The sequence below is a fragment of the Thamnophis sirtalis genome, unplaced genomic scaffold (assembly GCF_051295495.1).
Source record: "Thamnophis sirtalis isolate CommonGarterSnake01/CBP01778 unplaced genomic scaffold, rThaSir2_p1.2 scaffold_12, whole genome shotgun sequence".
Lineage (NCBI taxonomy): Eukaryota > Metazoa > Chordata > Lepidosauria > Squamata > Natricidae > Thamnophis > Thamnophis sirtalis.
The window spans coordinates 60,574,290-60,598,171 of record NW_028261392.1 but is presented as its reverse complement, the minus strand read 5'-3'; the positions used below and the strand labels follow the sequence as shown (position 1 = coordinate 60,598,171).

General features: G+C 37.5%; 1 protein-coding gene across 1 annotated transcript in view; it reads right to left on the bottom strand.

The window, feature by feature from the left end:
• The window catches only part of CEP350 (centrosomal protein 350), an 80,709-nt gene that overhangs the window by 17,069 nt on the left and 39,758 nt on the right, over nt 1-23,882 (bottom strand). Inside the window, exons 18-29 of the mRNA XM_087726863.1 lie at nt 23,612-23,722; nt 22,518-22,658; nt 22,296-22,429; nt 21,529-21,648; nt 19,600-19,754; nt 18,711-18,904; nt 17,406-17,590; nt 15,720-15,807; nt 9,929-10,072; nt 8,584-8,735; nt 5,985-6,107; nt 965-1,164 (exon numbers count right to left, since the gene is read on the bottom strand). Coding sequence (XP_087582989.1) covers nt 965-1,164; nt 5,985-6,107; nt 8,584-8,735; nt 9,929-10,072; nt 15,720-15,807; nt 17,406-17,590; nt 18,711-18,904; nt 19,600-19,754; nt 21,529-21,648; nt 22,296-22,429; nt 22,518-22,658; nt 23,612-23,722 — 1,747 coding nt within the window. The remainder of the gene's footprint in view (nt 1-964; nt 1,165-5,984; nt 6,108-8,583; nt 8,736-9,928; nt 10,073-15,719; nt 15,808-17,405; nt 17,591-18,710; nt 18,905-19,599; nt 19,755-21,528; nt 21,649-22,295; nt 22,430-22,517; nt 22,659-23,611; nt 23,723-23,882) is intronic.

Sequence of the window (23,882 nt, the reverse complement as noted above, 5' to 3'; positions counted from 1 at the left end):
AATTGAGATGTTAAAAAGAAAAAGAAAAACTTTACAATGCTTGTATTTACTTTTTCATGTGAACCAATGGTGGGATGCTTTTTTTTTTACTACCGGTTCTTTGGGTATGGCTTGGTGGGCGTGGCGTGGCTTGATGGACATGGCTTGGTGGACGTGGCAGGTGGAGAATACTGTAAAATCTCCATTCCCATCCTACTCCAGGGAAAGGATACTGTAATATCTCCATTCCCACCCGATCAGCTGGGACTCAGGAGGCAGAGAATAGATGGGGAGGGGCCAGTCAAAGGTGGCATTTACAGGTTCTCCAAACTACTCAAAATTTCTGCTACCGGTTCTCCAGAACTGATCAGAGCCAGCTGAATACCACCTCTGATATGAACATGTACGAAAATATATTGAAATTTTTAGAGAAATACATTTCTATATTATTATTTTATTTATTATTCATTTGCTTTTTATACTGAAATTTTATTTTTCCTTTAAGTAGAGCAGTTTGATACAAAAAATAAGCCAAAACCAATCATTTAAAAATTTGGAATAAGTATGATGTTTGAATGCAACATCATACTTGACTGGAACACAATCAGGTCCTGAATACATGAAAGCTATTTTCTGAAATGTAATATTACCTTGCACAGGTACTTCTGTTGAACAAAATAACTTGGATAAGCCAAACTTTTTTCACATAATCAGCACATTTCGAATAACAAGATTTAGAGCAGGGGTCAACAAACCATGGGCCATGGGCCAAATCTGGCCTGCCACGTCTAGAAAGATTGCTAGAATTAAGCCTCAGCTGAATTCCCATGATGAATGAGGATGGGGTGTCCTAGGCAATAGCAGCAGCCTATCATTGAACCAAGCTATCCAATGGCTGCTCTGCCCATGAAAGCAGAGACAAGGAATCTGGCCCTTTAAAGAAAAAGTTTACCAACTTTTAATTAGCGCCCCAACAAGTTTCTACCTTTTGGATCCGATTTCTGATCTCCTGCTCCTTTTTTATTTGCTTTTATTCTAGGCAGCTCTTTTTCCCAAGCAGCTTGTGCTTGTTTTTCTATCTGACGTATCTCTGCTTCTTCTGCATCTAAACGTTGCTTCCACTGCAGCAGCTCCTCCGCGTACTGACGCCTCTGCATCAGTTTTTGCTCTCGCTTGGTTAAGAACCTGATGAAGAAACAGGGGAAACTGTTTACTGTTGTCCTGAGATGTATACATTCAAACTTCTGTTACACTATTTGGTAAAAGTGTTTCACTCGTATTGCTGCTGTGAATAAGAATTTGAGTCTGAAGTAACACACACACCACACAAACAATATCAAAGTTCTTAAACTGCCTCTGCTCTTCAAGAAAAAAAAATTTTTTTTTGTTCTATTTATATTTAAGCAGTGTCACTAGAAAGCAGCATTAAGGCTACCAGACTTCTGAAAACCAGTTCTAGATCTATTTAGAAAGAAAGCTTCAGGGGTTATCATTTAGCAATGGAGTGTTATTCATGCTCAAAATTGGATGCTTTTTAAATCACTGTAAATATCAGGACATAATTCTCATTAACAACTGTAAATTAGAAAACGCACATCCGGCTCTCTTTCTAGGTACCATCCCCATTATAGTGGTTTCCCTTCTCCTAAGCTGTACTGAACAGATTTTCATCCACCTATAGCAATACAATGCCTTCCACTGTTCCATGTGACTTAAGCAACAAAGTAATTGTTCTAAAATGGTAAATTATAAACAAGGTATTAAAATGCAAGTTAATGACCATATAAATATAATCAAACTGGAAAGCATAGTAAGTTAATATGTTACAAATGAATATAGCAAATTTATAATAAATAAATAAATAAATAAATACAGTCTGAATCTTTTAAGAAAAAAGAAAAGTGAAAAAAAAATCCAATAGGACCTCCCTTTGGTATTTTAATTAATTTTAAATAGTATCTTAAAACTTGCCATCAGACAAAGTCACTTTATCTATTTTCATGGTCTCTGATAACTGGGACAGATATTGCAAAAAGTGAATAAGTCAATTTAAATACATATGTGTAAATTTATGAATACAGGATTTTCTACCAATCTTTCTAATCATCATCTAATCATCTAATCCTAGGACTGACTAACCCTACATCATTATCCATAATTTTCAAAGAACTGTCGAAGGACGTCAGCCAAAACCTGGCTGTGTCGGCAGGCCTGGGGTCGATGAGTTCCCTTCCCCTCTCGAATCGTGTGGCTGTTGGTTGTTTTAAATGCCCTGTACTTTTTGTTGTAGTTTTTGTGTTTCCCTTCCCCTCCTTGGGTTTGTGCGCCGCCCTGAGTCCCGCCGGGAATAAGGCGGCATATAAATAAAATGAACCTTGAACCTTGAGTTGGGGACTAAGACTCTTATGAAGTAAAAGTGATGGTTACCATCCATCCATATCTAATTTAAATTAAAGTACCAGTATAATAAGGTTATATCAGATTAAGACATAGTCAAGTGTACTAGACCCTTGTACGCCCTAACAGATGAGCTCCCTGTTAAAGTCACTACCTGCTACCTTATTTAGTACACCTAACAAACTACCCATTATGGACATTAGCTGTGATGGTTGTAAAACAGATCATCATATGACTGGACTCATTTTATAATCCTTTTCAATTGTAAAGTGAAGGATGTTCTCATTAAGCAAATCCATTGTTTGCTGTGGATTGATTTTGCCCAAAACTGGAAGTAAATGCTGAGTTTTGGAAAAATATCGCAAATCACGGCCACATGATTATAGGATGCTACAAATAGCCAAAAATGTGGGCTGGTTGCTGAGTGCCTGAAATGCTCTCACGTGATTGTGTGGTATGGGGGCTGTTGGGGAATTGGAACCAGGTCATAAGTACCTTCCGTGTGGTCCATTTTAACTTCAGTCAGTTGCTAAGTGTTTGTAAGTTGAGGTCTACATGTAAAATACTATTCGCACACTGATTCTAAACAGCAGGGTTTCTGTCTCAAACAGAAAGGTTTGCTCATGCGATGATGGTGGTAAGTTGAAAATGATTTCTGAGATTGAATATCGGAGCATAGCTAAAATTTCTGCAGATTCTAAGCTCTCCATCAGGAGCTCTCATAATTCAAGGGGCTTGGTTGAGGCTAATAAATACTGAAATATTCTAATGAACCATAGCACAATCCGAAATCAACCTCATCTCCAATGCTTTTTCAAAATTCACCTAACTTACAACCAGTGAGAGACAAAATGTGGACAATTGAGGATACAATTTAGTGTCAAGTTATACTACAAAATATAAGTGAACACTTCTGCTACTTTGCTGGCTGGATTTGGATGGTTCAGTGTAATCAGATAACTAAACAGTTCAACTGGAACTGTTATATATTTCCAACTCTAAAGGTTAAGTATAGAGATAACAAAAACAAGACAAAGACAAGTATGTTTTATATATGATATTTTTCACATACTAGCCTCCTCCTAGCTTTCCATGTCTGCTGGGTAAGAAATTCCATGTTCTATATATCTTCAAGTTAGACATGGGAGAGGGATCCAATAGAAAGGAACTTTCACATAATTATCACTATTTTTCGTTCTTTTTCCAAGAGATACAATTCCTTGCCAATTTTGTCTGATGATAATTATTTAAGACTTCATCTAGTTACGTGTAGCAAAGGTGAATACAAGCATTCTTTTCTTGGCTATTTAGAACCTCTTTTTCTATATACGAATTTGTCTACAAATAAACTATTAGGCTGAAGTCCCTGACCAAGTTTATGGGACCAGAAATATTCTTGCAAAAAACTCCAAACCAAACAACCTTTGCAATGATGTACATAATGTCAGATACTTTTCTTTGTAATATTATTTTATTGCAATAGGTGTGATTAGAGTTGGAGCAGGGATCAAAAAGATATCTATCAGCACATAGACACTTCACCTTGGTTCATTTAGGATTTGAGAGGTAAAGCAACTTATAAAATATAGAGCTATATCTTACTGTTCCTCAGTAATCACTCCCAAATCAAAGTGATCCCAATCCTTACTCTCTTCGTATATTTACTGAGAAGTGCTCCAAACTTCCTTCCTTTCCTTTCCAAATACAAATAAAAATCTTACGTTTTATTATTGGTTAGTCACTACAATATTTATTTCTACTACAAGTACAAGATATGTTTCTGCAGATTGTAGAAAAATGCTTAAAACCTTCCAGTAGTTTGTGAAGTTTACCACTGTTTTTTTTAAATGAAATGTGCCTCAGATTCTCCACATTCACTAAAAATAAAAAGTCTGAATGCCAGAGGTGTATGTTATCAAGTCTCCAAAACTGCTGAAGTAATGGCCAATTAGCTATCAAGAACAAAGGAAATAGGTTCAAAATCTATGTAGTTCTAGTGTTTTCTTCCACATTAGCTAACAATTTCCCCTCCATTCTCTTCCCTATTTCTTACATCATACAAAACTCATGAAAACACTCCAAATTATTTCAGGGAAGATGCAATTACTGAAAGCAACAACAAAAATATTCTGAATTCTGACTTGAACTCACTTCTATGGATTTGAATTCTTATTTGGAAAAGAAGAATTTCTACTCTTATGGCCTTACACAAAACTATTTAAAAAAAACAATTTAAAAGAGATAACAGATGCAATTGAATAATGTTGTGCTGCATGTAATTAAAAGTATTCAAAACAGATTTTCCTAACAAATAGGACACTAAAAGAGAATTAAATTTCAAATCCTTTGCCTAAAGTTCAATTTTCCAAAACTGTTTTGTGCATGATCATAGAATCATACAATCATAAGAGTGGAAGAAACTTTGGAAGTCTTCACATCCAACCCCCTGCCCAGGACAGGAGGAGTCTATATATACTATTACGGACAAATGGTTGTCTAACCTTTTCTTGAAAACATCCAGTGATGTAGCATCTACAAGGAGGCAAATTGTTACTGTCAAGAAATTCCTCCTTATTTCCAGGTTGAACCTCCCTCTGACAAGTATCCACCCATTACTGCAACGTGCTCTACATGGGGCAGCCCTTGAAGAGTATTCGGCGACTTCAGCTTGTCCAGAATGCAGCCGCGCGAGCAATTGTGGGTGCACCTCAGTTCACCCACGTAACACCTATCCTCTGCGAGCTGCACTGGCTGCCTATTGGTCTCCGGATACGCTTCAAGGCGCTAGTCGTCACTTATAAAGCTCTTCATGGTATTGGACCTGGGTACTTGAGAGACCGCCTGCTGCCAATTACCTCCACCAGACCGATTAGATCCCACAGACTAGGCCTCCTCCGAATTCCATCCGCCGGCCAGTGTCGACTGGCGACTACCCGGAGGAGAGCCTTCTCTGTGGCTGCTCCGACCCTCTGGAACAAACTCCCCGTGGAGATTCGCACCCTCACCACTCTCCAGGCCTTCCGCAAAGCCCTTAAAACCTGGCTGTTCCGACAGGCCTGGGGCTAAAGAATCGTTGCCCCTATCTCGAATGGTATGATTGTTGCGTTTTAACTATGTATTGTTTCTGTGTTGTTGTTAACTGTCTGTATCCCCCTTCCCTTGAGTTGTGAGCCGCCCTGAGTCCCTTCTGGGAAAAGGGCGGCATACAAATGAAATAAAACTATCTAATCTAATCTAATCTAAAACTCAAACTCAAACCCATTGCTTCTTGTCCTGCTCTCAGGTACTATGGTGAATAAATTGATGTCCTTTTCTCTGTGACAGCCTTTCAAGTGTTGGAAGACTGCTATCATGTCTCCCCTGGGCCTTTTAAGTAAAACATACCCTAGTTCTCTTAACTGTTCATTGTATGAGGCGTTGTATTAGCCTCCAAACCCATTATCATCTTTGATGCTCTATTTAACAGGTTAGAGATTGCCAGCTATCTACACAGAAATGCCTCACTTTATACAGGGAAAGAAAGAGTTCTAAAAGAACTCCTAACCACTTAAAATTGAACGGGGCATGCTCAATCAAAGAATCTACCACCGAAAAAGGTAGAGAGTTACCTGACCAATTGGTTGTAGATATACAGCTGGAATTTGGGATGGAGGTTGGGAAAACAGACACTGAGAGAGGCCCAGTGGTGAGACGTAAAGACAGAGAAGAAGTAGTGAACAGGAGAGCAGTGTCTACAAAAATAAGGAGGAAGAGTTTTAAGCCGATAGCAAGAAACAGACGGAAAGCAAGAGCAGGAAAAGATCTAGCAGAGTTTTAAACGAATCTCAAGTGTCAAACAGCATCAATCCATCAACAAGTAGAATCTTTCAAACTGCAACAAAAAAATAAGCATCCCTTAAAATTCTTCATTCCTTGTCAATTGCTGCCTGTTTCTTATACTAGCAACTTCATTTTATTATGGTATAATGCTATAGATAATTCTCCAGTAGTTTAAATCAGTGGTCTTCAACCTTGGCAACTTTAAGACCTGTGGACTTCAACTCCCAGAGTTCCTCAGCCAGCTTTGCTTTGCTGGCTGAGGAACTCTGGGAGTTGAAGTCCACAGGTCTTAAAGTTGCCAAGGTTGAAGACCACTGATTTAAATAACTGCATTTAAGGGCAAGTCCAATTATTCCTTTAATAGTGCATTTTAAAAAGCTTATTACACTATTTTAATTAGTTACTCCAACGTTTCAAGTTGTGTTGTATTTATTGTATTTACTGTATTTATACCAATAGCAATAGTACTTAGAGTTATATACCACTTCACAGTGCTTTATAGCCCTCTCAAAGCGATTTACAGAGTCAGCATATTGCCCCCAACAATCTGGGTCCTCATTTTACCAACCTCAGAAGGATGGAAGGCTGAGTCAACCCTGAGCCTACGTTCAACTATTGAACGCTAAACCAACAAAATCCCCAAATTAAACAAAAGCAGAATTTTAGCTCGTAAGATTGCGTAGTTTAAAAATGGCTCAAATCTTTATGTAAACTTAAAGAGTTTATAGGCTGTCATTTTGCTTCCATTTTCATATATTGCTTTGTAGCACACAGCAAATTTTTAAATGCCTAACCAGAAAAGTAGCAAAAATTAAGGAAAAAATAACTGAAAAAGCTTTTAGAGCATAGAAGCTACTTCTACTAGCGAAAGATAGTTAAGAATTTACAAAGATAAGATCAAAACTAATATCAAAAGAGATTAATTCTTTGACAGAGCATGCTCCTATTCACATGCAAACCATTATTATCTAAAGATCAATTATGGTACACCCCAGAATCTTTATTAGCCAAAATCCTATTGGAGGCATCATTATCCAACTCATCCTCACCATTTAATTTTTTTTAAAGCTATGCTATTTTTTTATATATTCTTCCCAAACTAATATAACATCCTACCTAATTATGCATTATTTAGCATTTATATCTGTATCTTGCTTTCTTTCCTCACTCTAAATGCATGTTCAAAAGCTTTACTAAATTGAAACATTGGAAATATATTTCTTTTAATAAACAGAGGGTAATTGCTGTTCTTCCATAATCTTAAAAACTTGAGAGATTACTTTTACCATCATATTATTTTTCTTCTATTATAGACTGAGATCCTTTAAAAAAATGTGAGTAGAAGTCCCAAGCTCTTAAGATATCACAAAAGTCATAGAATTTTTGTGTTTTCAGAGTAGTTTCTTGAAGGGTTGTGAAAAATTGAAAACCTAGGAATATATATCAATGCCCTATATGTATTCTAAAATATCATGCAATAAATAAGTAAATTTTTATGATTGAATTTTTCACTACTACATTCAGTAGCTATCTCGTATAGTGCTACACCTTTCTTTTGATGTGAAGGAAATATTAATTACACATTCTGTACTATAGAGAGATGCGTATTACTACACAAAACAATTACCCCCCCCCCCAAATGTTAAAATTTAGCTCAATACAGTTTCAAATTCCAATATTCTATAGTAAAAATCCATTTTTCTCTTGGTGACTTAGAATTTTCAGGCATAAGAATAGCAATAGCAATAGCAGTTAGACTTATATACCGCTTCATAGGGCTTTCAGCCCTCTCTAAGCGGTTTACAGAGTCAGCATATTGCCCCTAACAACAATCCGGGTCCTCATTTCACCCACCTCGGAAGGATGGAAGGCTGAGTCAACCTTGAGCCTGGTGAGATTAGAACCGCTGAACTGCAGATAACAGTCAGCTAAAGTGGCCTGCAGTATTGCACCCTAACCACTGTGCCACCTTGGCTCAATGTATTTTGATTGAAGAGAATTCAAAAAGAAAAGCAAGTTTTTAAAAAGCTTTATACAAACATTATATTACAGCAAGAATTCTGCATTAAAATAATATAACTGTGTATATAAAATTCCTGTCTGTAGCTGCTGCACCAATTGTAAGAAGGAGCATATACATAGATTCAATGATAGTAGATATGCTTTGCCTGCAGAAAGCCGCATATTCATTTTCTATTATTACCAGTTAAACATTATTTCAGGTATCAGGAACACTAGTTTTTCATGCCTATTCATAATGGAAAGCCACTCTGTATATTCATGTTCTTAATATATTTAAGCTACCAAACCACCATCAAGATTAAGCTGAAATTCCACAATAGCTGTTGGAAGCCATTTCTATTAGGAATAAAACAAAATACAAATTACTTCTCATCCATTCGTCTCCGCATTTTCTTTAATTTCTGCATGATACTACTTGTCTCAGAGCTGGAAACGGAGGAAGGACTATAGGCCTCTGCATCAGACAGCTGAGGGCTTGAGGAATGCGTTTGTTTTTTATCCTCTTCACTGCGGTGCTCCTAAAGCAAAGAAAGAAATAGAAATCACTTAAGAATTCAGATGAAGACTGTACTAGGTTTTGAATCTGCCATATGCTCAGATGGGGCAATGAAAATTTCCTTCAGATTTCTGCAGAAGTGTTCTTTCTAATGCTGATAAAAAGGTTGAGCGTTATCAAGACAGCAAGCAGAGAACTCTTTGTGAATTTAGAAGCCTTCTGGACAGAAAGAGTACTCTAGAAGCAAAAGGACAAGTTTTGCTTCCCTAAAATTGCCTATTTATAGGTTTCTAATTTGAAATTAAAGCTGGAAATTTTGCGATATAACTTTTTATAAATATTATTAAATCAGAGTTTTTGATTCTAGTTCTCTAGACTGTTTCCAATCCACTGTTCTCCGTGGAACAAAGTCTGACACTCTGTTTTCAAGTCTTCTTTATAGGTAGTCCTCATTTAGCCACAGTAATTGGGACTGAAATTTTTATTGCCAAGCAATGTAATCATAAAGAATAAGGTCACATGACCATGCTGCTTAGTAACAACAGTTCTGGAAGTATCTTTTATCATTGTTAAATAAGGACCATGTGCGACATTAAATGAGCACCTCGTATTAACTGCAAGCTCTGACTTCCTGCCAGCTTCCCCACTAATTTTGCCAAAGGAAAGCTGGCAGGAAATATCACAATCATATGAGCACAGGGACATGTAATGGTCGGCAATCTGGGGCAGTTACTCATGTGATGGCAGAGATACTATGACAGGTGTAACTTCAAACATCATCCCCAAGTACTGTTCCTTCAGCAGTACTGCAAGTTAGAACAGTCATTGAATGAATAGCCATTAATAGAGGACCGTCTATATTTTATTTTTTATAAAACAGAAATGTTAACTTCTATAAGGGAAGGGAATGGCTTTTTTAAAATAAAATTTGCTGGTAACCAAAATACGTGTGTGGATTGAGAATGATGATGTCGTATCACTTTCATAGTTAGGGTTCTTGTATCAATTATACACACAATACAATCAAGATTAAAGGTTAGCCCCAAATCTAAGATGATTACAGTTACAATCGTCACACTAAGAAAAATGAGGTTCATTTATTCGTTGTAATTTAAGAATGTCACAAATTTTATTCTTCAAGTGAAATGCTGTTTCATCTGACAATGTCAACTGGATAAATAAAATAAGCAGAATAATTGCTTTATAACTTATCACCTTGTTTTCTCCTGCAAACTTGAGTTTTTCCTGTAATTTCATAGTGGTCTGGCGTATCCGTTTAATTTCTTCCTGCTGTTTAAGAATAAGATGCCTTTCTTTCCGTGCTGCCTTATAAGCTTCCTGAAGGCGCTTAATTTCTGCCTTTAATAAAGCATTACAAAAAATAAGCTGTTATTTTCTCATCAGTTTACCTCTTAAATATCCTTGGTTTTTCATTTTTATTCTATGCTGTGCCACACTTTACAATTTTCTGCTTGTTGCTTTTATCCAAAGTTTATTATAAGTTTATCCCAATCCCCAAAGAACTCTCCACTCTCTCCTTCAACTTTATATACTGTCATTTTATTAATTTTGCTTTTAAATTTGTATGTAATCTTTTTCTAAAAATGTAAATATTAGCTCGCCTTTCCCATACCAATTTATCTAATACACTATTTAGTAATTACTATGAATTTGGTTTCTCCCTCTTTATTTTTTTTCCTGGATTCTGTGTATCACTATCTTTGTTGTTATTTTTAAAACAGTTTTCCTAGGGCAAGTTATAGCAATAGAAATTCCTTAATACATTTCTTAAAACTAAAATTAAAATGAAGAATCCTCAGCTTTCAATTTTCTTTACTGTCTGTTCTTCAATTTCCTTCAGATCCAAAGCTTGTGAGCAGGGACCACATCTACTCAAGCCTATTTGCCCCCAAATAGTGTTTATTGGTAGCAGTTTGCTTCAGGAAATTTCCCTTGCAAATGGCAATTTTCCTAGTCTATGATTTTGTTTAAAAGGTTAATTAAGAATTTTCCTTCACATCCCTGTGGTAGTTATGATTAGTGTGGGGGTGGGAAATAGTATTCCCTATACTTTCTCTGTATTTGAGTATTACCGTATTTTTCGGAGTATAAGACGCACTGGAGTATAAAACGCACCAAGGTTTTGAAGAGGCATTTTTTTAAAAAAAAAAGTAGGTAGATAGATAGAGGAAGAGAAATACAGTAGGTAGGTAGGGGAGAGAGTGTAGGTAGGTAGGTAGATAAGAGGGATAGAGAGAGAGAGAAAGAGAGAGAAATACAGTAGATAGGTACGGAGGGAGAGAGAGAGAGTAGGTAGGTTGGTTGGTAGGTAGGTAGAGAGAGAAATAGAGGGAGAAATACAGTAGATAGGTAGGGACAGAGAAAGTAGGTAGGTTGGTAGGTAGAGGGATAGAGAGAGAGAAATAGAGAAAGAAATACAGTAGATAGGTAGGAAGAGAAAGTGTAGATAGGTAGAGGGATAGAGAAAGAAAAATATATGCATATATATATGTGTGGCTAGATAGATAGATAGATAGATAGATAGATAGATAGATAGATAGATAGATAGATAGATAGATAGATAGATAGATAGATAGATAGATAGATACAGTAGATAGGTAGGGAGAGAGAGAGTAGTTAGGTAGGTAGATAAGGGGGGAGAGAGAGAGAAAGACAGAGAGAAATACAGTTAAGTAGGTAGGGAGAGAGAGTGCGTGTGTAGGTAGGTAGGAAGGTAGAGGGATAGAGGGAGAGAAATAGAGATAGAGAGAAACACAGTAGATAGGTAAGTGTTTCTGCTGGCACACCACTTGATCAATGTCATTCTCATCAATCAGTTAAAGAGCTTTCCAAAAGGGAAAAAAATGTTTTTGCAATTTGCAAACCTACGAAAACAGGCCCATTTTTTCTTCAAAAAAAGGCATGAATAGCCAGGGGGGGGGCTTGCAGAATGCTCCTGGGGGCTGGGGGGGGAGAAAAACAAGCAAAAAATGACCCATTTTTCACAAAAATGGGTGTGTTTTTGTCAAAAAAAATTGCATGCATAGCCTTATGGAAGCTTATAGAGTGCTGCTGGGGGCTGGGGCAAAAAACGGCCCGTGTTTTGCTCATTTCTGCCCTCCCCAGCCCCCAGGAGCTCTCTGAAAGCCTCCATAAGGCTATGCACAGCCATTTTGGTGAAGGGGCGGGGCTTTGGGAGGCAAAAAATGCTGTATTCAGTGTATAAGACGCACCAAGATTTTCAGCCTCTTTTTTTTTTATGCTCCGAAAAATACGGTATCTGTTTGCCCTCTATAAAATAATTTGTCCTGCTTCGTGGGTGTAAATGTGTGATTTGTCACAAAGGCTGAAATGTTCCCTACCTTTGCACTAAGATTCTTGGACAAGCGATTAGCCACAAATGACTCTAATTGGGAATTTCCATCGCTAAACAAAGCTGACATTAGGTTGGAAGATCATGTACCTGCACAACTTAGGAAAGGAAGTATCAAGAGTTCTTGTTGTGATCCTGCACAGCCACCTTACCTCTACTTCTATTCCCACCTATACCTCCCCCATCTCTGCCTCTTTGATCTTCTGGCACTCTGTAACCACTTACATCAGTGTGTCTCAACCTTGGCAACTTGAAGATGTCTGGACTTCAACTCCCAGAATTCCCCAGCCAGCGAATGCTGGCTGGGGAATTCTGGGAGTTGAAGTCCAGACATCTTCAAGTTGCCTAGGTTGACAAACACTGACTTACATGAAGGCCATGCATGAAAAAATGGGCAGGGGCTTCTGTCGGGGTGCACTTCGTCAGAAGCAGGAGGAAGAGGGCAAAAATCAGCTGGGGCAGGCAAGTGTATCTACTGAAGTGCAAGGCAGCCAAAAGGAAAGGAGAGACAGATGGGGAGATAGGAGCATGGGGAGAAATGAAGTACATGCTGAGGTCAAAATGCAGCTGGATTGCCAAGCTCCCAAAATTTTTGATCACATGGCTGTGAGGATGCTGGAACAGCTGTAGCTTTAAGGATGGGTGGTACAGATAGTCCTCAACTTACGACCATAATGGAGCTTGTCCATTAAAGTCATATCATGATGGTCATTCAGCTCATATGATCGCTTTACTTAACAACTCATATCCCTACTCTCCCTGATGTGGTTGTTAAGCAACTGCAGGGGCCATTAAGCAGAGCACAGGGTCCCTCGTGTGCAGGGCTAGGCCGGCCCGCCCTGGGCTTCCCAAGGCCCCCCCACCCTGAGGCACCCTGTGTTCTGCTTCCTGCTTCTCAGATCTAGTTAACTACTGCAAGAAGAGACTGCCTACAAACAATAGCATGACGAAGCAGCAAGAATGGAAGATGCACTGAAATATCTGCAATAGTTGCCTACAAGCATGAACTGGTGGGACCACAAAATAGACCCAAGTAAAAGAAAATGACGAAGCTAAAGTACTCTGGGATTTCAGAATTCAACCAGAGAGACAAGCACCTGCCACATAACACCCAGACTTAACAATTAGAATAAGACAGACAAAAAAAGTCTGGATAGTGGACAATGAGTACCTGGAGGCAGCAGAAGAGAAGAGAAAGAACTGAAGAGAATCACAAAGTATAAAGACCTGCAAATAGAAGTAGAAGAACTGTGGCAACGGAAAGCAAAGAGAGCACCGATAGGTGTCTTAGGCGCAATCCCAGGAGATCTGGAGCACCACTTGAACACCATCAGCATTGATAAAATCATCATCAGTCAATTGCAAAAGGCTTACATCTTGAGACCTTTTAATACCATCAAAGAACAACATTTCCCTAATCCAGGTCCTCGGAAAGGATTCAGTAAGTGGATCAAAATGCCAAAGCCAATCTGAACATCAGGTTGATTATGAAACTAAGCATAATAATAATAGTAATATAAGCAGCGTACAAGTATCTGGGCATTTTATAGTTGGATAACTTGAAGTATGGACAAGTTAAAAATGTGATTAGTAAAGAATACAACCGAAGAGTGAGAACATTGCTAAAGACACAACTGAATGGTTGAAACACCATCAAAACCATCAATACCTGCACATTAATACCTCTTGTAATTATTAACTGGACATAAGCTCATCTGGATAGTTTGGATTGAGAAAAAGAAGCATGTGAATATTCATTATGCATGACATCCCTCTAGTGATATTGATAGATTATATCTGCCTTGCCGGAATGGATGCAGAGGTTCAATTCAAGTCAAATAAACTGTCAAAGAAAAAAAAGTTTGCACTGGCTGATTAAGTAAAGCATAGCCAAGAAGAAGGATTGGTGCAAGCAATGGACAGGAAACAAATGTTGAAATAATGCAATAAAAATACAAACTGAATGCTGGCAAGGAAAAGCATTACATGCTCAATTTCTACAAAGATTTGAGGGCAATGTGAGTAAAAAGATAAAACCTGGCAATGGCTTATAACTGGAACATTAAAACAAAACAAAACTGAAGTCTTGATTTTTGCAGCTCAAGAGCAAGCTAATGCAATCAAAGGTAGAACTGAAAAATGATCAAATGATTCAAAGTGCATATTGTGCAAAGAGGCAGAAAATAATTGTCTGAAATGGTATAGAGTTTACTTCCTGAGCAAAAGGTTAGACTAGAAGACTTCCATGGTCCCTTCCAATCCTGTTACTGTTAAGAAAGATTAGATCATATACTCAGTTTGTGTGTAAGAAGATCACATAAACTGATTATAAATAATGACATAACAGAGTCGCCAAAATGATTCACTGGAACTGTAAAAATCAAAAACAGATTGGAATATATCGTTGAAATAGTAGTCAAAATGAGTAGATTAAAATGCTATGGGATTTCCAAATACAAATGGATAAAGTCTTGGCACACAACACACACACTTAACTGTGGTTGAAAGTAATAAAATATGGACAATTGATGTGGCAATACCAAGGGATATAGAACAGAAGACAAAGAACTGTAAAAGATTACAAAGCATCCAAATCCGAAAATTGAAGTTGAAAGATTATGGCAAAAACCAGCCCTGATGGTCCCAATGGTTATTAACACATTGGGTGCCAAAGCAAAAAATCTAGTACATTGGCAACATTTCCAATTACAGTTACAAAAGGCCACACTAGTTGAATCTGCACATACTCTACACTGCTATAGTATGATATCCTAGGTTCTTGGGAAGAATTAAGTGCACATGGTTAATACCAGCTAAAGAATGGGCAGCTGTGATTTCACATGGTTCTGCATATAATAATTTATAGTTGTTAATTTTGGGTTGCCACAGTGCACAGTCTTCACTTGTAGAATAATACGTGCTGAAGTACTGTATCAAAATTGTCACTTTATGGGTCAAAATTGATATTTTCTTACCATTTATTTTACAATAAATGCCTTATGGCCAGTACTCGTACATGGTAAATTTAATTAAGAGAAAATGTGTTATGTATTCACATAAATGTCAAATTATTAATATAATACTACAGTCTATTAAAATTAATATTTCTTTAAATAAATACATATGACATTAATACAAACTATTACAAGTTCCAGTATCCCAGAACCAGCCTCTTGGCAATAATTGTTATGTATGTTGATACACTAAATAAAACAAGATAAGGTAGTATTTTGGATCAACGTTAAGTCAATGCCCTCCAATAAATCTATTTGCGCTAGTTGCACTAATTATGATTTTAACAATTATGAATTTCAGAATATTTGCATACCCAATTAACAACCTGTTTAAGAATTAACTGAGTCAGAACTACCTCAAAGGAAACACACAAATCATATGAACTCCAGTTCTTGGTGTGAGAACATCTATTCAGGTTTCTTGACAGGTTGAAAAAAGTGCTTTGAGGGGGTTTGTTTCCTATCCAATCTAGTCTACATCCCTGGAATTCTTGGGAGATCCTCTGTCCAAGTTCTAACGAGGGCCAGTCTTGTTTGCCTTCTGAGAACAGACAAGATTGGCCAGGTACTCCCACCTATGAGGCAGCTCAAAGCAATCTAATGTAAAAGTAGTGTTTACCTTCTCTTGCTGAAGTTTAAGAAGCAGGCCACGTTGTTTTTTCCGGAGAGGTGGCATTTTATCATCTTCACCTTTATCTCGTAAATGTCTAAAAAATAAGTAGCAAAAATAAATAAATTTCTTCCACTTTTGCATTGAATTATTTTCCCTCATTTTTTTTTCTTTTGCCGTTTTGCTTTTCATTATATTTTTACACTATTTATAAAATACAGGAGTTTTATCTCAATGTCAGCAAATGCATAAGGAAATGTGGAAGCCATTGTTTAAAAAACTTAATGTGAAGTGGGTGAGATAATTAAACGTATGATACTATATTTAGAGCATGTCAAATTTTTCAACTTTCAATTTCCAAACATTAGGGGTGCCCCAAAGTTGTGAAACACTTTGGAGATTGTAAAAATATTTTGTTTACTTTAATATAATTTAGATGTGCTTGGTAAGTAACTACATAAATATCATAACTTTGAAACATTTTGTTTGTTTCATATATTATAGGAAAAGTATAAATAATTAAAGAAGCAAAATTGCATTTGAATGATCTTTTAAAAAAAGACTTCATTTGAGAAAATATCCTCATTATGATATAATGTATAAAGTCATAAATACAATGATGAGGGTGGGTGTGAGTACAAACCGAACAAATTTAAAGACATTGTGATTGTATTAAAATTGCAAAGAACTCTCCTTTGCTTGCTATCTCTTTCATAGCATTCATGAAACATTTGCAATAAGAATTTAACATAAATTTAAAAAATCCTGAAATCCTTAGGATGGGTAAAACACTTGGTTATGTTATACATTGTGGGGTTTCCAGATTTGCCAAGTGTTGGCCAAGTGTTCCATCTCTCAGGCTGGGGGGTCAAACAGTACGCCCCTCAGACAGGGTTCGCAACTTGGGAGTCCTCCTGGACCCACAGCTGACTTTTGAACACCACTTGTCGGCTGTGACCAGGGGGGCATTTGCACAGGTTCGCCTGGTGCACCAGTTGCGTCCCTACCTGAACCGGCAGGCCCTCACAACAGTCACTCATGCCCTTGTGACCTCTAGACTTTACTACTGCAACGTGCTCTACATGGGGCAGCCCTTGAAGAGCATTCGGAGACTTCAGCTTGTCCAGAATGCAGCCGCGCGAGCGATCGTGGGTGCACCTGTTCACCCACGTAACACCTATCCTCCGCGAGCTGCACTGGCTGCCTATTGGTCTCCGGATACGCTTCAAGGCGCTAGTCGTCACTTATAAAGCCCTTCATGGTATTGGACCTGGGTACTTGAGAGACCGCCTGCTGCCAATTACCTCCACCAGACCGATTAAATCCCACAGATTAGGCCTCCTCCGAATTCCATCCGCCGGCCAGTGTTGACTGGCGACTACCCGGAGGAGAGCCTTCTCTGTGGCTGCTCCGACCCTCTGGAACGAACTCCCCGTGGAGATTCGAACCCTCACCACCCTCCAGGCCTTCCGCAAAGCCCTTAAAACCTGGCTGTTCCGACAGGCCTGGGGCTAAAGAGCTGTTGCCCCCGTCTCGAATGGTATGACTGTTGTGTGTTTTTAAATTATGCACTGTTATGTTTTGTTTATTTTTTGTCTGTACCCCCCTTCCCTGATTTGAATTGTGAGCCGCCCTGAGTCCTCTTCGGGGGAAAAGGGCGGCATACAAATATAATCAATCAATCAATCAATTTACCGTTTCTGGTGTTCTAGCCAAGCTAGTTCCGCCTTAGTCTTCTCTTTAAGTGCTTTTTCACGCAATCGGAGCAGAGAAGACTGGTGAGCAGCTCTCATTTCTTCTTCCCTCATGTACTGACGTACCATTTCCATTGTAAATTTAGAAAAGCTGTCTTGCCCTCCTGAAAACGGCAGGTTTAGTTCCTGATAAAAAAATAAAAAATAAAAAAATTAGTTTCCCCAGAATTCACAATCTCTTTAACTGGGGGCAAACTGTTGATGTTCCAAACTGTTGATGTTCCAAACTGTTGATGTTCCAAACTGTTGATGTTCCAAACTGTTGATGTACTTTTACACTAATCATTATCAGATTTCCACTGCTTTTATAAAGAAATACCGTTTTCTACAGTGCAAATACATGACTATTTTCTGTATAAAGTATGTTCATTTACTCACTTAATAAATTTATTTGTGAGAATATGAAAATGAGTAATTTGAGACAAGCAGCAACAGAATAACAGACAACAAGAGCATTAACCAAGTTGCAGTTGAGGTGGAAGAAGGCAGGGAAACATGATTTTCTAGGTGCAGCATCTATTATCTTTCCCAGTGCACCTGGGAAGAATCCCACTATTAACTCATATGTTTTGCATATTTACAATATTATCTGACACAGGCTTTCTAGGAAGACCACAAGCAGAAGCCGGCCTCCTGTAATTCTATCTTTATAAAATGTCTTACTAAAATTATTAATTCAGCAAATGATACTTGGCAATACTTAGGTTTTAATACAGCTATTGCCACTGGCAGTGGTAAACTTCCAGAAATCTCTATAAATCCACCTCACCCATAGATACTTATTTTTAAAAACATCTTCATGAATTATGCCTATTATTTATTGAATTATTCCCTCTGCATTCAAGGAGATCATTCTTTTCATTCTCCATGAAAAAGAATATGGAAAGAAAACCACAATTTGTGCAAAATGTTGAATCTTTAGCAGACAACATAATGATGAACCTTTGCAGGTAGATTAGACCCAGCAGTGAGATTAGTGCAAAGAATGTCAGATAATGTCATCTTCCGTGAGCAACTAGGAGACAGAGCTATGTATTGATTTCTATTGATTGTTTCACTTTTTATGACAAATGTTCTTCTAAGAGCGGTTACACATATATTGTATAATTTGTAACAAATTTAAAACCGCTAAAACAACTAAAACATATGCATCAACAAAATTCCTACACAATCAATTGGCAATTGGAAAACAGGCCTACGCATTTTTTTAAGATTCTGAAAAATGAACAGCCTATTGAGATCTTGCCTTAATAGGTGACAGGGTAGGTTTTCCAGGAGAAGCTTCCTCATCAGAATAAACTTGGTGATTTTGTTTCTTCAGATTGATCCGGCGGTGGCTCTCAGAAGGCAACAAGGACCGGAATGATTGTTCTTCAATCTCATCTTCGGTCATAGACTCATCAAACTTTAGGGAATATTCTGTGGCAATAGAAGTGGAATCTGAAAAGATACGATACAAGAAGAAATTCGTTATAGAACAAAAATGTTACAAATAAGATTATGTTGCAAAAATTGAAGGAGTAAATACTGACGGAATGGACAGAAATATAGATGTGCCTAACTATCAAAATTCCTGACCTTACTGGAATCTACTGAAAACTAAGTACAGCAATTGTAATATACATCCTTCCAAACCCAACCTCATCTCCAAGAATCCTATATCTTGGAAATACCAGAGAAAGCAACCAAAAGAATTATTTGTTTCACAGCATTCATACATGTATGCATGCTTGAGATTAAATTTACTATTTTTTTCCTTTAAAATGATGACGAGCAAAAGAAGAGGAGGAACAGTTATCCAGCCAATAGTTCTAAGAATAAGTATAAGTATAATCTTTATTGTCATTGAACTTAAATACAACGAAATTGGTTTTAAGGAGGATGAAAGCAACAGCAAGCCAAGACAACGTGGCAGTGATGCTGTCAGACTGCAAATTCTGCAGAGTCCAACAGATGGTTATTAAAAAACAAACATATAAAGAAATCAGGATGGTGAGAATGGGTAGGGAATTATTTTTATATTATTACCATGTAACCCATCAGCAAAACCATTGACACCGCAGTGGAAAGAACACAGTTATGAAGCAAAAATTGACGGAGCATTGCTTTGGTTAAATATTGATCTGAAAACGAACCTCTCTCATCATGAATGGATGGGATACTGTTATTCTGCAGTGAATCGTTGATTGCCACGGGAGCTTCCTCCTCAATGGAACTGTTTGGTTTTTCACGATGAGAAGATTTCTTGGTTTCCTTAGAAGATGGACTTTCCTGCCGACTGCTGCTACTGCTGCATTATAAAAAGGCATACAGGAGTCCTGAATTAATACTGATGTAATGCACAGAATGAATTTGCACAGCTTCATGTTGTGTGCCAGTTGAACCCATTCCTGGATCCAGGGGCTCTGTTCAAAGTCCCTCAGGTGCTAGTCACCTCCCCTTTGGGCTTCTGCCCTGTGATCTACATGGGGCTGTCCTTGAAAAGTATCTGGAAACTTCAACTGATGGAGAATGCAGCGGAATGAGCAGTTGTGTGCGTGCCCCTAGAGTGGAATACATTACATCTGTGCTCCTCAAGCTGCATTGGTTGCCAGTTCGCTTCTGGCTCCAATTCAAAGTACTGGTTTTTACCTTTAAAGACTTTCATGGCAGGTTATCTGAGGGCACCTCTTCACAATTACATCTTCCCATCCAATAAGGTCTGGCAGAGAAGGCATGCTATGACCCCAACTGCTACGGGTTTATATTTGGTGGGTCCCAGGAAAAAGATCCTCTCTACTGTGGTACGGACCTTGTGGAATCTATTCCCCCTTGGAAATGACATTAGCATTATCATTTTCAACATTTTGCAAGTCTATCATTATGTTATCAGGCCTGCAGGTTCCAGCAGACCGGGGTGATTTTGTGACAGCTCCCTTACTGTGGTTAATAACATCCTCACCTCACCTCTTTGTATTTTAGTATTATTTAATGCAGTGCTATATACTGTCCCAAATCACTTTGTTGTGAGATTGGCAGCTATACAAATATGATAAAGTATAAAATAATCAATTCAAAAATATGCACTTGCATTGTGTACTCTACACACTTTTCCCCTAGGAATTCATTTTCACATCACAAAGTATAAACTTAAAATTACATCTTTTAAAAATCTCCAGTTCCAATGTTTTTACAAGAAGCAGAATCAAATTCTTTGATAACCTTAAATGTTTTTAATCCTGGAGAGCTAACTATAATGGCTAATACAGCTGATGGAATATGTTCACACTGGTGGCTCAAACTATTTTTGGAAACAAAATTCCTCAAGCACATAGTTGATTTTGCAAAATTTCCATTTGGTCTTGATACTTCATGCCTGAAAAGTCAGAATTAGGAGTCTCTCTACTTTTAGGGCTTGCAAGTGTATTAGGAATTTTTAAAAAATTTCAATGTCTGCTATTAAGGGAGCCAATTTGCAAAATAGCTCCTGTAAGGGGTGCAAGCAGCAAAAATAACCATCTCAAGAAGTGAAAACTGATATTATTCTGATGTAGTTCTACTAGTCTCAAATTGTTCTAACTGGATTCTATTGACACTTGTTTTGAGTTAAAATGGATCTGTTTGAATTTAGAACAATTTGAGACAAGCTTAGACACGTTGTAATGTTTCCTGCAAAATCAAAAAACTGTTCCATTCAAGTCCAGAAATCGGGTACTTCAAGTCCAAAATATTTCACATTCAAAAATTTCTGCATACTGTTTTTCAGAAACTGATTTCCCCAATTAGTTAATATTTCTATTTACATATTATTATTATTTTTAAACTCTGTTTACTGCCTCAAATCTTTTGATTTGACAGACCCATAAATCTAATGGTTAAGGTTATTATTTATAAACATAGCAATTGCTTTAAGAATACTTTGAGTGAGTTTTGAATTCACAAAAAGATATATAGATTACTGTACATACTATCTGAGAGAAAGAAAACCTTAACCTAGCCATCATTTCTTGCATTAAGTAAACCAAAATATTCTACTTGGTTGAATTTATACTTGATATATGATGATTATAAATCTTGGGTCTCACCTCTGATCATGTGTCTTTGATCTTGATGATTCGGAATAGCTATCAAATGTATTCAAATAATTATGTTTTGAGTCATTTATCTCCTCTCTATCTGATGGTGTGGCGACTGAATCTGCTTTTCTATTAAAGAAAAGAGGAAAATTTGAATTATTTAAAAAATCACAGCAGTGTTTGCAATTGTCTGACAAATAACTGAATACAAATACAATGTATTAAAGTTAAATAAATGGTAATTTCCAATGCAGTATATTTGTACAAGTATCAGCTTTTATTGTTCCTCTTTCTATCAAGTATAGGAGAACAGGGGAGGATTCCTAAACTAGCAAAGCTCTAAACACATTGTTCTGTGCTGCTTCTTTTTCACAACAAATGAGGTGCTTGAAAAGAGAAGGAAGTTTCATGCCAGAAAGCTTGTGAAATGGATCTAAATTGGTTGGAAAAACTAAAACGCTTTTCCTTTCATAACCAGCATTTTTGGGGGGGAGAGGCAAGTATACCCCTATAAATCAAACTGCTTCGATACCATGTACATATTGACAAAGTTTCATCTGTAGTTATCCCTTCCCTACACACTTGAGGCAAATTTATGAACAAAAATTACCTAGTGAAGTGGCAACTTTCTATGATCAAGGTCTTCCTACAGGCCTATAAGATCAATGGAATTATCAAGGAAATCTATTATTTACAGATGTTTTGATGAGCTTTCCTTATTGAAGTACCTTCATTAAAACTATTACAGCCCCAAATTAAATTCCCATATAAAATACCTGTTCCTATTGTAAAGCTTTAATTGCTTTGTGAATGCGGAACTGTGCTTCCGTTCTTGGTCAAATAATGTAGTAACTGGAGCTGCAGTAGTACCAACTTCATCAGGGATCTGGAAATGTGGAAGTTCTGTCATCTAATTAAAAAACAGAGCAAAATATAGATTTCAAATGTATCAATGAACTTCTTATGGCCTAAGGTGTAAAGATCCACGGAAAACTCACTTCGCGTATCTGACGAGCAGTATCTGCAGTCAACAAGGCTGTCTCCAGCTGTTGAGTTGCAATCTTAGATGTGGTCTCCTGTAGAGTCTCAGCTGCCTCCTGATGTGATTGTGCCAACAGATGTAATGATTCGGCATGGGCCTATACATGGTGACACAAGTTTGCTTTGAAATCTACTTACTTTCACTAAAAGTGTAGCTGTGCTTTGATCTTAACCTGAACATGAAAACTTTTTCTCTTTACCTTAGGGGAATGTTATCTTCATAACAATGTTACTGATAGGAAATGCAATTTTAAATCACAGTTTTATAAATGAATATGAATTCTCACATGGAAAGGAGGTGCTCTTTAAGTAAATAAATACAATAGCAGAGTTGGAAGGGACCTTGGAGGTCTTCTAGTCCAACCTCCTGCCTAGGCAGGAAACCTTATACCATTTCAGACAAATGGCTATCCAACATCTTCTTAAAGATTTCCAGTGTTGGGGCATTCACAACTTCTGGAGACAAGTTGTTCCACTGATTAATTGTTCTGTCAGGAAATTTCTCCTTAGTTCTAGGTTGCTTCTCTCCTTGATTAGTTTCCACCCATTGCTTCTTGTTCTACACTCAGGTGCCTTGGAGAATAGTTTGATTCCCTCTTCTTTGTGGCAACCCCTGAGAAGTATGTTGCTTCTCAGCTGGTAAATGGTTCAAAAACAACCCTGGTTCTTGAACAAGAGAAGTTATAATAATTTAGAGGCAAAATATACCACTCTGTGAAGAAATGCTTTTGCTAATCACTAATGCCTCGCATCACTAACACAATGTTCAAATCTCACCGGCTCAGGGTTGACTCAGCCTTCCATCCTTCCGAGGTGGGTAAAATGAGGACCCGGATTGTTGTTGGGGGCAATATGCTGACTCTGTAAACCGCTTAGAGAGGGCTGAAAGCCCTATGAAGCGGTATATAAGTCTAACTGCTATTGCTATTGCTATGTTCCAATATATCAATATACTGCCTATTATTTGAAACTACCATCCATTGCCATTGCCAGCCATAGAAAAGGATTCTATTTTTGTTTTTCCCCCAAGCTGTTTAAAATGCTACATTACCTGAGCTGATTTTTGTTTTTCCTCTTCCAGAGTCCTTTGATTTTCCAACATCTCTTGCTCTGCCTTAAGCTTTAGAAGAGCCAAGTCCCTCTCATGCCTCTGCTGCTGGGACTACAGGTGAAAATTTACTTTGTATTTATTCACTTACTTTCTTCCTTTTTATAGAACTATGCAAAAGGGTTATACAATTTCTCATCATTTAAAAACAATAATGGCTCCTTAACTTAATTCTAAATGGTTTTAATTTAGTAACTGTAATATATCAGATATT